Consider the following 13,560-nt stretch of genomic DNA (forward strand, 5'->3'; position numbering starts at 1 on the left):
CCCCCTCCCCCCCTCCCCCTCTCCCCCTTTCCTAAGCTCCCCCCTCCCCCCCACTCTCTGCCCTTCCCTGACTTGCGCTTTCTCTCTCAAAATAAATAAATTAAAAAAGAAAAAAGAATGTGTTTGAGAATGAAGTGAGCAAAACTATTTTTTGTTATTAATTCTGATTCTGAAAGTATAACTATTTTCTCTCATAGTCCAATGTAATTAACTTTTTAATAGTATGATATTTATGTAAAAACCCATATACAATAAAAACAAAACATCTATTTTTATGGATATATGTATTCATATGAATATATCCATATATACCCATATAAATTCATACCAAAAAAATCCAGAAAGAAACATACTAAGCTGATAAGAATGGTTACCTCTGTGGATGGGACTTAGGATGAAGGCCAAAGGTAAAGGAGCATTTGTACCTTATCTACAAATTTTTAATATTTTAAAAATTGGGAATGCTTCATAAATTTGTTTATCATACTTGCACAGGAGCCATGCTCATTTTCTCTGTATTATTCCAGCTTTAGTATATGTACTGCCAAAGTGAGCACCAATGTAATTATTTTTAAATGTATGATTATTATTAGTTTTCCACATAAATGTAAATCAATTATTGAAGGTAGAAAAACAGAAATGAAGATATCTTCCACTATTGATTTTATTTTTTCACTATGTATTATTTTTATTTTTAACTTATTTTAATTAATTGTTTTATTTTATTTATTTTTAATGTTTATTTATTTTTGAGACAGAGAGAGACAGAGCATGAATGGGGGAGGGTCAGAGAGAGAGAGGGAGACAGAATCCGAAACAGGTTCCAGGCTCTGAGCTGTCAGCACAGAGCCTGACACAGGGCTCGAACTCACGGACTGCAAGATCATGACCTGAGCCCAACTGACTGAGCCACCCAGGCGCCCCTAATTTATTTTTTTAATTTACATTCAAGTTAGCATATAGTGCAACAATGATTTTAGGACTAGATTCCTTAATGCCCCTTAACCCATTTAGCTCTCCCCCCCCCCCCCAGCCCCTCCAGTAACCCTCTGTTTGTTCTCCATATTTAAGAGTCTCTTATGTTTTGTCCCCTTCCCTGTTTTTATATTATTTTTGCTTCCCTTCCTTTGTGTTCATCTGTTTTGTGTTTTAAAATCTTCATATGAGTGAAGTCATATGATATTTGTCTTTCTCTGACTAATTTCACTTAGCATAATACCCTCTAGTTCCATCCACGTAGTTGCACATGGCAAGATTTCATTCTTTATGATTGACAAGTAATACTCCGTTTGTGTGTGTGTGTGTGTGTGTGTGTGTGTGTGTGTGTGTATGTATATATACACACACTACATCTTTATCCATTCATCCATCGATGGACATTTGGGCTCTTTCCATACTTTGGCTATTGTTGATAGTACTGCTATAAACATTGGGGTGCATGTGTCCTTTAGAAACAGCATACCTGTATCCCTTGGATAAATACCTAGTAGTGCAATTGCTGGGTTGTAGGGTAGTTCTATTTTTAATTTTTTGAGGAACCTCCATACTGTTTTCCAGAGTGGCTACGCCAGTTTGCATTCCCATGTATTAATTTTAGAGTCAAGGTGGTTTTTGTCTTTAAATTGGTTTTTGTTTTTGGTACTACTTTATCTAGCATAACAGCTGCACCAACCTTCATATGAAAAATAATTTTTATGTAAGAAAACTTTTCAGGAAGAAATCTGAAAGTTGCATACAGAATTTATGAATTCATTTATTTTCTTCTTGATCTTCTCACGTGAGATTGCAGCAGCTTAATTGTTGAGAATGTGATTTATACATCTTTCCATTACCTACAGTGCTTTAAACATAGGATACAAATTGTATTCAGTTAATACTGCTTATTATTCATTCAAAATAAGTACAACTACTGAAGGAGCCAGCGTCAGGGCTTATGTGAAATGACACTGGGGATGTAGTTAATTCATTTGGCAAATGGATGATGTAAAGCTTATGTCAGAGGATTTGTCTTCTTTTAAAGTTCCTTTGGGAATAGAATGAAACTTTTCTTTCAAACATATATTGGGCCAGGAGTATATTAACCTAGGTATCAAATACAGGAGTGAATTTAACTAATGGTATTGAAAAAGCCTTTCTAAATGGTCTGTAATTCTTTGTTTCAAGAAGTGAAGGCTACTAAACACCCATTCTTGATGATATAGTACATTCTTCATGAACATAGCTATTCATAGTGATCATCCTGCTGTTAAGGAGATCATTTGTGTAATCTTTTTTTTTTTTTTTTTTTTAATTTCAGTTAACTGGGGCACGTGGCTGGCTCAGTCAGTAGAGCATGTGATTCTCAATCTCATGGTTGTGAGTTCAAGCCTCACATTGGGCATAGAGCTTACTAAAAAAAAATAATAATAAAATCAAATCTTCATTTTTGATAAAATTTTTTGCTGGCCCTGGTTCATTTGGAGTTTATCAGACTTTAGTAGAGTCTACATAATTCTTAAAGGTTTTACCTTTAAATTGTTAAGCTCTTAGAGAAAAGAAGGGATCTTTGTGAGCATTCAAATTTGATTCAGAATTTTGCTAATGGAATGCTTGATTCTCATTTTTAATGTATTCAATTCAAATTTTTTGGTAGAAGTTTATAAAAGTAAATCACTTTCTAAACAACCCACTTTAAGGGGCAAGGGATAAATGATCATATTTATTTAAAGTCGTTTATGCTATTAAGTTGTAGAAAATATCAAGAAATTATTCTTTTTAAATCATTGATATGCAAATTCATACTCTTTATTAACAATAAAGACTTCTTATTGGTGGTATTGATATTGTACTACAGATTAAATCCCATCATCATAAATTCTAAGAGACTATACAGACTTTAAAATTTGGACCTTGGCAACTTTTTTTTTAATGTTTATTTTTGAGAGAGAGTGTGGAGGAGGGGCATATAAAAGGGAAAGAGAATCTGAAGCGGGCTCTGCACAGATGTGGGTTTTGAACTCACGAACTGTGAAATCATAACCTGAGCCGCCCAGGTGCCCCTGGAACTTGGCAACTTTTTAAAAATGTTTTTATTTATTTTGAGAGGGAGAGAGAGAATCTGCACCTTTATTTAGCCCAGAGCCCGATGCAGCACTCGATCTCACAAACTGTGAGATCCTGACCTGTGAAGTCCAAAATCAAGAGTCTGATGCTTAAGAGCCACCCAGGCTCCATGGCAATGTTTTTTGAAAGAAAATATTATATGTGAGCATTTATGCAACTACTCACCATATGTGAACCCGACTACAGGCATAATTGGGGAACCAGGAAATACTGATATTGATTGATAAGATAGGCCAGCTTCCTGGTACTGAATCTTCACAGTAAGGACTCAAATGTTAAATATCTGCTCTCCAGTGTTAGACCCTCTGTACGGTATGTCCTCTGCACTGTACACAGCTACATTTTACTGAGTACCCTATGCTGAACGCTAAAGGCCATAATGTTAAGCACTGCAATTTGTTTTTAATGTTTATTTATTTTGAGAGAGTGGGGGGGAGGGGCAGAAAGAGAGGGAGACAGAGGATCTGAAGCAGGCTCTGCACTGAAAGCAGAGAGCCTGATGTGGGGCTCGAACTCACGAACCGGGAGATCATGACCTAAGCTGAAGTCAGACTTTAACCGACTGAGCCACCCAGGTTCCCCTTAAATACTACAATTTTATAGGTCATCATTATTCCCAGATTTTTGGTATATTGAAATTTTTTTGAAATAGGATTTGACCTGCATTCAACTCGTGTGCCCTGAACTGGTAGTACATATTGAACACTCATACTTGGTGAAATAAACATACTAAACATGTAATTTTTCAGAAGCAATGCACATTTTCACTGTAGTAAACTGAATGTGAACCTGTAAAGTAAACCTTGGAGAAAACAAGACCTAAATATAAAGACTGAGGGGCATCTGGGTAGCTCAGTCGGTTAAGTGTCCGACTCTTGCTTTCGGCTCAGGTCATGATCTCACAGTTCGTGGGTTCGAGCCCCGCATCGGGCTCCACACCGTCAGTGCAGAATCCCTGCTTGGGATTCTCTCTCTTTCCCTATCTGCTCCTCCTCTATTCACATTCCTCTCTCTCCCAAAATAAAGAAATAAAACTTTAAAAAAAAAATACTTAAAGAAAAAAATAGACTGAACTTACATGAAGTGATGGTGAGAAAATTGAGGTCCTTCAGTTTTAGTGGAGCAAAACCAAGAAGTAATCTATTTCTGGATCATGAAGAATTAAAATTTATAAAGAGTATTCTGACATTAGTAGTTGGAAAATTAGGAATTTTCATTCTCTGAATACCTTAAAAATTGGGGGAAATTTTAAATATCTATATTGTATCCTTCCTGAAGAGTTTTCCCAGGGTAGTAAAATCTTAGTGCAAATTATAATAATGTGTTTGTCTCTATCAGTAATTTAACAGAAAGTTTCAAATGATGGTTTTGCATGGGTAGTCCATTGACTACCCTAGTTCTAGTTGATATACACGAACTAATCTTGACTCTATTTTGCCTGATTTACAAGAGATTGAACTGATGAAAACTGGTAGGAAGTTGTACTTTTGAGATTGTGTTTCACGTGCAATACAAGGGATAAATCTGTTCTTTATAGTTCTATGGAAGTATTCATGAAATAATACATTTTTTAATGATTTTTTAAAATGTTTACTTATTTTTGAGAGGGAGAGGGAGAGGGAGAGAGAGAGAGAGAGAGAGAGACAGACAAGAGTGCGAGCAGGGGAGGGACAGAAAGTGAGGGAGACACAGAATCCAAAGCAGGCTCCAGGCTCTGAGCTGTCAGCCCAGAGACCAATGCGGGGCTCGAACTCATGAACCGCCGCGAGGTGGTGACCTGAGCTGAAGTCAGATGCTTAACTGACTGAGCCACCCAGGTACCCCAATACATTTTTTTATAACTACTTGTCAGAAGAGTAGAGGAGACTCCTACTGTGGTTAGGATTCTCAGCTTGTTTTCAACCTTCTGATACTGTGATGGAAGAGAAAAGGCTTACTATCTAGCATGGTTTTATTTGTAGGCATGAATTAATATGTTGTATTTTTCCTAAGGACATGAATAACACAAAATATTTTCTTTACTCATAAATAGAGATAGTTAAAAAATTGGATCTGAACACTGACTTTTCTAATCTATTCCAGAAAAGACATTCTTTTCTCCCCCGTCTCCCCACTGACTATTTTGTTGATTATCATGTAAAGTCTGCTACTAACTGCTTTCATGATTCTGAAGTAGTTTCTTGGACTCTTTCTCCTTAGATTTTTAGTTTGAGAATTATTTATCCATTTTGGCTAGCCAGGTAGGGTTGCCTTTTGCTTCCAAGTCAATAGAATAGGTGAGTATATTCACTAATTTTGATGTCCAACTTAACTATAATTCTTACTGAACATTCTAAAATACTATTTCCTTTTCCAAGTTCTGCCCACATATTTAATAACATGGTAATGTTGCATTGTTGAGCTTTTCATTCCTTTTTAAAATCTTTGCTGGTTAAAATATATGGAGTAGATTTGGGGACTGCAGAAATTGTAATGGTACTTTGGGAATTTAAGGTGCCTGCTTCTTGCTTTTTATTTCATTTCAGTAAAAATCCAAATAGAATCTTAGGAAGGACATTAAAGCCTTGTTAAAGGACCTACAAGTGATATCCCCAATTTTTAATTGTTTCTTTTATATACTGTGGATATCTTTTTCTGAAATCCAAAAATCTTTGACTGTGATAAACTGCATATCCTTATGTTATATTACAGGGTTTTATCCCTTAAAAGTAAAATCTTTATAATGTTTTAATAGCCAGACTTTAAAAGCTTTGAAAAGTTTTATTTGCTTATTTTTTAAGGAGTTATGGTCTTTTTCTTCTCTTCTTCTATTGTTTAGTCCAAAAGAGACTCCACCTTCAAAACCTGTAAAGAAAGAGAAGGAACAAAGGCCACGTCACTTACTCACGGACCTCCCTCTCCCTCCAGAGCTTCCTGGTGGGGATCCATCTCCTCCAGACTCGCCAGAACCAAAGGCAGTTACACCACCTCAGCAACCATATAAAAAGAGACCAAAGTGAGTTTTTGGAAGGACCTATTTTTTCCAGTCCTCTTGTGTGTATGTGTGTGTGTGAGAGAGAGTGTGTGTGATCCGGGGAGAGGGGCAGAGGGAGAGAGAATCTTAAGCAGGCTCCACAATCAGTGCAGAGCCCAATGCGGGGCTTGATCCCATGACCCTGGGATCATGACTTGAGCCAAAATTAAGAGTTGGACACTCAACCGACTGAGCCACCCAGGTGCCCCTTAAAGTTTTTATTTCAAGTAATCTCTGTACTCAACATGGGACTCATTCACAGCCACAAGATCAAGAGTTGCTTGTTCCACTGACTCAGCCGGCCAGGTGCCCCATGAGGGACCTATTCTTTTTTATTTTTTTTAATTTTTAAAATTTTTGAGACAGAGACAGAGCATGAGCAGGGGAGGGGCAGAGAGAGAGGGAGACACAGAATCCGAAGCAGGCTCCAGGCCCTGAGCTGTCAGCACAGAGCCCGACGTGGGGCTCAAACTCACAGACTGTAAGATCATGACCTGAGCTGAAGTCGGATACTTACCCGACTGAGCCACCCAGGCGCCTGAGGGACCTATTCTTAATTATAGCTTTTTTCCTTTGGGCCTAAATCTCACACTTTCTTCCACAGCCTACACGGTGGGATTATAAAAGATTGGACCTGACATATACTTTTTATTTTATTTTAATGGATAAAAGCCTTTCTGGGATACTGTTCATCTGCACTGTAAGATACCGACTTGTGTTTTTAGAAAAACAATAATTTCCTGAATCCAAATGTACCATGAACATTGATCCCATTGTATCTTTTGAGTTTGATACTTAGAATATTAAAAAGAAAAGAAAAAAGTCCTTTTATTCAGGGTGTGTCAACCATGTACACATTCATGAAAACTTAATAGATGTGGGATGTTTTTTCCTAAACCACAGAAATTGCTGTGCCATAAATGTAGTGGAATCTGGATTTGATCTTCTGATTATTACCATTCCTCTCTCTTTTTTTTTTTAATTTTTTTAAATTAAAAAAAAAAAAATGTCTTTAAGTAGGCTCCATGCCCACTGTGGAGCTTAAACTCAGGACCCTGGAATTGAGTCATGGGCCTACTGACTGGGCCAACCAGGCACCCCAGCATTCCTCTCTTAATAGTAAAAATGGTTATCGTTTATTGAGCATGTATTATTGCCAAAGTCTTCTATTTTAACAGTAACTCTATGATGTAAGGTTTCTTTACCATTCAGTAGGTGAGGAAGCCAATACTGAAGAGAGGTTAGAAAGTAAGCACCAAATCTATTATTTGATATTATGCCTTCCTGAAGCAGAAAATCTGTCTTAGCCATTGTGAGAGACTATTACATATTTATTTCATATCTTTTTAATGGAGAAATTCATAAAAGATTCATGGGCCAGAGAAATTATCATAAAATAATTGTTTTCTTCTTTGAATAGGCTTAAGTGTTTATGATAACTTTTTGGTTTTGTGGGGGGGGTTTCTTTTGTTTTGCCTTGTTTAGAATTTGTTGTCCTCGTTATGGAGAAAGAAGACAAACAGAAAGTGACTGGGGAAAACGCTGTGTGGACAAGTTTGACATTATTGGGATTATTGGAGAGGGAACCTATGGCCAAGTATATAAAGCCAAGGACAAAGACACAGGTAAACATTACCACAAAAGTCTAGATGTCAGAAGTTTAAAAATTTAGCAATACTAATGTAGATTTAGTAGATTTGGCAAAACTAAATTTTGAGTTCTAATTGGTTTCCACAAGTTACTAAAAGACAAAAATTTCCAAAAGAATAATTATTACTGTTTAAAAACCTTCCTCTTCTGTTGCTGTAAATATTTTATAATAGGCTTGCTAGGAATTTAAGAGAGAGTAAAAGTAAAATTTATAGGTTGCTCTTTGTTTGGTAAGGGGTTAGTCCTTAAAAATAAAAAGAATATTGAATTAAGAAATTCAAGTCTTAAAAAAACAATCAAAGGCAAGAAAGGGAACATGGGGTTTTGTTTTGTTTTTTAAGATATAGAAGTATCTGGCATATAGCATTAAAAGTAAGCTAACTGCGTTTCAGAGCAACTCTGGGCATTTTTCGCCTGTTCATGATGGTGGCCAAAAATGCTGATAATGTAACAGTTTGAATTTGTTGTGTAACAGGAGAGCTGGTAGCCCTAAAGAAGGTGAGACTGGATAATGAAAAGGAGGGCTTCCCGATCACAGCCATTCGTGAGATCAAAATCCTTCGTCAGCTAATCCACCGAAGTGTTGTTAACATGAAGGAAATTGTTACAGATAAACAAGATGCACTGGATTTCAAGAAGGACAAAGGTATTAGCAAGGAACCATGTTTCTACAGAGTAGATTGGTACATCTTACTTTCCTTTCATAGCTTGTTTACCTGTTTGAATTTTTTCTAAAGTATTACTTTTCTTTTTTAAATTTTTTATTTATGTTTGTTTATTTTTGAGAGTGAGAGAGTCAGAGTGTGAGCAGAGTAGGGGCAGAGAGAGAGGGAGACACAGAATTTGAAGCAGGCTCCAGGCTCTGAGCTGTCAGCACAGAGCCCAATGTGGGGCTCAAACTCACCGACTGTGAGATCACGACCTAAGCCTAAGTCAGACACCCAACCGACTGAGCCACCCAGGCACCCCTTAAGTACTAAATTTTTTATAAAGTTCAACTTCTTTACTGAATCCATAACAGAATTAAGATACTAGTTTTAAAGTTTTTTTTCCCACAAATTATAATAATTAAACCTAGATTTACTAGTTATTTTTAAGAATCTCATTTTAAGTAATTTTAAGTAATCTCATTTTTACATTTTATAATGTAAAATACATTTTTATAATTTGTAAATTATTTATAAATTTATAATACATTCTTTATAATACATTCTTATTTTTACATAGTTTTGCACTTACACAGTTTAGAATTCAAACAGGTATTTCTGAAACAATCTTTAGGTCATATATTTTCCTGGATTTTCCTGGATTTGTGACTTTTTTCTGTTTGGGGGATAAAATTATTCATTTATACTTATGTTTGAAGTGGTCTATATATGTCATTTAACCTACTTTTATTGAAGCAAATCTGAAGATTTAGAGATGGGCAACTGAAGAAATGACATCTGTAAATATAGTCTGGAATGTTAAGAGAGAATGTGATTAAAGCACATAAAATTAGGAAGGTAATAGATGAAGTAAGCTGGGCTTATTTATAGAGCCTTAATGATATTAAAGATTAGCACTAGGGAAGTTAGCACTTCTCAAATTTGGTAGAAGCAGTTTTTGTTTGTGTGTTTTGTTTTTAATTTTATTAAGTGGTAGAAGTAGTTTTAAACCAAATGAAAGGAAATTTTGCTTATGTAACGTGTTATGTACTTTGATAAATTTATGGAAGTTAGACCTGAATAGATTAAGAATACTGGATATATTTCTGGATGTGTCTTAACTTTTTTGATTATAAAAATAATATAATGTACAGGTAATTTCTTTAAGGATAAACAAGGAAACATTAATTGGTTGCTTCTAGAGTGGAGCTTACTTTTCCCATGCCATTCTGTATTATTTAAATGGTTTACCATGTACTGTTTAAATTTTTTAATCATAAAATAATAAATAAGTGAATAAATGGTTGTAATGCATACCTTTTTTGAAGAAATTGAAAATATGGAAGTCTAAGAAAAAGAAAATGGCATTCTCTCCCACTCCATCCCAGTCTACCATCATCCATAGAAAACCATTATGGTATTAGCATTTTGGCATATTTCTTTCTAAGTACTTTGTATATATTATACTTGTTTTATCATAACTGAGATCAAAGTATATTTAGTATTTTATAACTTGTCATAAGCAATTTCTCATGTTATTAACATTTTAATGACTGCATTAGGATAAATCCAAATTTATTTGACCAGTTTCTTTTCAGCAATTAGTTGCCAGTTTATTTTATTTTATTTTTAATTTAATTTAATTAATTTTTTTAGAATAAGCTCTATGCCCTTGGGGCACCTGGGGGGCTCAATCAGTTGAGTGTCTGACTTAGCTCGGGTCACGATCTCATGGCTTGTGAGTATAAGCCCCGCACTGGGCTCTCTGCTGTCAGCACGGAACCCACTTTGGATCACTTTGGATCCTTCTTCTCCCTCTCTCTTTGCCTCTCTGTCTCTTTCAAAAATGGATAAACATAAAAAAGAAAAGAAAAGTAAGCTCTGTGCCCTACATGAAGCTTGAACTTACGACTCGGAGATTGAGAGTCACGTGCTGTATTGACCGAGCCAGCCAGGCACCCCAATTAGTTACTAGTTTAAAAGAGTACTGTAGTACTGCATTGAGCATCTTTGTCCATAAATCTTTGCGTTTTGATTGATTGATTTTGTGAGAGAAAGCAAGCAGGGGTGGGGAGGAGAGAACGAGAAGAGAGAGAGAGAGAAAATAAATCTTAAGCAGCCTTCATGCTCAGCACAGAGCCCAACAAGGGGCTTCATCCCCCAACTTTGGGATCATGAGCTGAGCTGAAATCAAGAGCTGGACACTCAACCAACTGAGCCACCTAGGCACCCCTTGATTTATTTCTTAGTATAGTTTCTTAGAAGTAGAATTATCTGGTTGAAGCGATTTTTTTTTTTTTTTTTAAATCTCTACACCCAACGTGGGACTTGAACTCACAACCCTGAGAGTTGTGAACAAGAGTTGTGGACAAGAGTCACATGTTCTTTCAAATGAGCCAGGCAGATTTTTATATTTAATGTTAGATTACTTTTAAGATAGTAATAATTTATGTCCACCAGTGAGTGCCCATCCCACTTTATCCTCCCTCACATTGAGTGTATCTTTTTATTTTATTTTTTTAAGTTTATCTATTTTGAGAGAGAGCGTGTGCACATGCAAGCAAGGGAGGTGCAGGGAGAGGGAGAGAGAGAATCCCAAGCAGGCTGCACTAACAGCATTGAGCCTGACATGGGGCTAGAACTCATGAAGTGTGAGATCATGATCCAGGGCTGAAATAAAGAGTCAGATGCCCAACCAACTGAGCCACCCAGGCGTCCCTGCGTATATCTTTTTTAAAAATTGTCATTTTGATAGGTGAAGTATCCTATCGTTATTTTGGATTGCATTCCTTCTATTACTTCTGAGTTCTTTTTCCATGTTTATCAGTTTTACTTATTTTCTCTTCTTTGAGTTGTCTTTTTGTGTGTTTTGTCTACTTTTGCAGTTTTAGTGTTTTACTTGTTAATTCGTATGAACTCTTAACTAAATCTAAGATATTCCTTTAATGCAGTGGTTCTTAACTTTTGGGGGGTATGGACCTCTTTAAACATCTTACGGATCCACGCTTTAAAAAAATACATTTAAAATATTGCATACTGTTTCAGGGAGTTCAAAGAGTCCTTGATTTCTATGTACTAGATTAAGAATCCTTGCCTTTATGCTGTTAAGAGACAGAATTTTAGATTGGATACGTAATTGTCTAACTAGGTCTGGTATTTCTTATGTTACGATATTTGCCTCTGTCACACACCCTGCTAAAGTGGAGAAAGATAGCATGGATTTCAAATCTTTTACAGTTCTCTTAGCATGCTTCTTCTTTAATTTACTTTTAAATTTAGGGAGTTTAATTAGATGGCTCACTTTTCTTTCAATTCTTAAATACTATAAATTTCACTAATAATTTATACTACATACACTGTGCTGTCCCTGGCATATTATGAGTCCTATTAAATATAACTAAGGTAAAGACTTACACAGTAGCCGTAGACAATGATGGCATTGTAGCAAATGGGCATGGTTGTGTGTTACAAATAAAGCTTTATTTACAGTGACAAACAGCAGACTGGATTTGACCCAAGGCCTGTAATTTGCCAACTGACTTAGATTGTAAAAGATTAATAATACAGCTTGATATCAGGGCAGTTGTCCTCCTTAAGAAGTAAATAGTCCAAAGAGCACTGGGTTAGGAGTCTGAAGAGTGATTCAGATAAGTAGTTCTGTTATTATTAGAAAGGGCAAGTTATTCAAGTACTCTGAGTTTCAGTTCCTTTATCTGTAAAATGAAGCAGTTGCTTCAAAGAACCTTATGGTCCACTCCAAAATAATAGTGAAATTTGAGGCATTGTCATTTCAGCATCCTTTTCCTCTTGTTTTTAATTTTTTCTTTCATTTTTGTGTAGGTGCCTTTTACCTTGTATTTGAGTATATGGACCATGACTTAATGGGACTGCTAGAATCTGGTTTGGTGCACTTTTCTGAGGACCATATCAAGTCATTCATGAAACAGCTAATGGAAGGATTGGATTACTGTCACAAAAAGAATTTCCTGCATCGGGATATTAAGTGTTCTAACATTTTGCTGAACAACAGGTAACATAGTAACCAAATGAGGCATTTTCTCCCTCTTTTCTGACCCATTTAGTTTCAGCTAGTTAATTGATGATAGGTAGACCCAGTGATGCAATTTTTTGCATTTACATACAACTGATGTTTGTACTGTAGGAATAACTTATGATTGGCGTACTCTGATAGCAGAGCCTTTAGACTCAATGTTGGTAAGGAATTAACAGAGGTAGGATTGTAAAGCTTTTTAAATTGCAAACATTTTAGGGAACCACTCACATCACTACAGGAGTATTCAGAGAGCTTTTTGCCATAGCTAGTAAATATTACTGTGGTCCTGGAAAATTAAAACACATTGAGTTCTCAGTGAAATTCTCACTTGTTTAGTGAGGAGAAACATGCCTGCTTTTTTTAGCTGCTGTTGAGACTTTTTCAGTATCAAATTTCAGAGTAAACACAGGTGTAGCTGGTGGTTGACCTCTCTGCTGAGCACTTACTCCCAGGTTTTAATAGCGTAGACAGACAGGAATTTGGTGATGAACAGTGTTAAATCCTCAGAAGTTTTTATCATCTGCTTTCTTCTTCTCTGGCTATTTGTCTAAACTATATTGATGATATCAGGTGTATGTATTATGCACATTAATCTTTGGTAAATAGCCCTACCAGTTGAGGAATAAAAAGCAAATCTGATACTATTGAAATCATACCAGTGTTTGGTTCTTTTGGCACTTGGGCTGTTTATAGCTATCTTTGCGTGATTCACCCACTCTTTTAAACATTTCTATTTAATTATATTTGGCAAAAATTTAAGATAGAGATGTAGAGTGATATGACCTATTTCACATCTTTGTGAAGTGAGCTGACCAGCCATCCAGAGTTGCCCAGGGACTGTTCTAGTTTTATTTTTTATTTTTGTTTTTTTTCTTTAAAGTTTTTTTATTTTTAAGTAATTTCTACACCCATTGTGGGACTCAGACCCACAACACTGAGATCAAGAGTTGCATGCTCCACCAGCTGAGCTAGCCAGGTACCCCTGTCCTGGTTTTAGCATCGAAAGTCCCATATGGGATAGTTGGTCACTGGAAAGCTCAGAGTTTAATAGGGGAGCTAAACAAATAAATTGCTCAATCCAGTAAACAGTTACT

General features: G+C 36.0%; 1 protein-coding gene and 1 non-coding gene across 11 annotated transcripts in view; one reads left to right on the forward strand and one right to left on the reverse strand.

Annotated features, from left to right (window-relative positions):
* CDK12 (cyclin dependent kinase 12) overlaps window positions 1-13,560 on the forward strand; it is a 78,469-nt gene that overhangs the window by 10,394 nt on the left and 54,515 nt on the right. For all 10 annotated transcript variants that reach the window (XR_007459105.1, XR_007459104.1, XR_007459103.1 and 7 more), the window contains exons 3-6: window positions 5,921-6,097; window positions 7,601-7,740; window positions 8,241-8,411; window positions 12,253-12,442. Coding sequence is in view for 7 of the 10 variants with exons in the window: in XM_049635937.1 (XP_049491894.1) it covers window positions 5,921-6,097; window positions 7,601-7,740; window positions 8,241-8,411; window positions 12,253-12,442 (678 nt within the window). In the remaining 3 variants the exon portion in view is untranslated. The remainder of the gene's footprint in view (window positions 1-5,920; window positions 6,098-7,600; window positions 7,741-8,240; window positions 8,412-12,252; window positions 12,443-13,560) is intronic.
* On the reverse strand, window positions 451-557 carry LOC125927786 (U6 spliceosomal RNA). The gene has a single exon (XR_007459462.1). It is a non-coding gene; the product is annotated as a U6 spliceosomal RNA (small nuclear RNA).

The sequence above is a fragment of the Panthera uncia genome, chromosome E1 (assembly GCF_023721935.1).
Source record: "Panthera uncia isolate 11264 chromosome E1, Puncia_PCG_1.0, whole genome shotgun sequence".
NCBI classification, from domain to species: domain Eukaryota; kingdom Metazoa; phylum Chordata; class Mammalia; order Carnivora; family Felidae; genus Panthera; species Panthera uncia.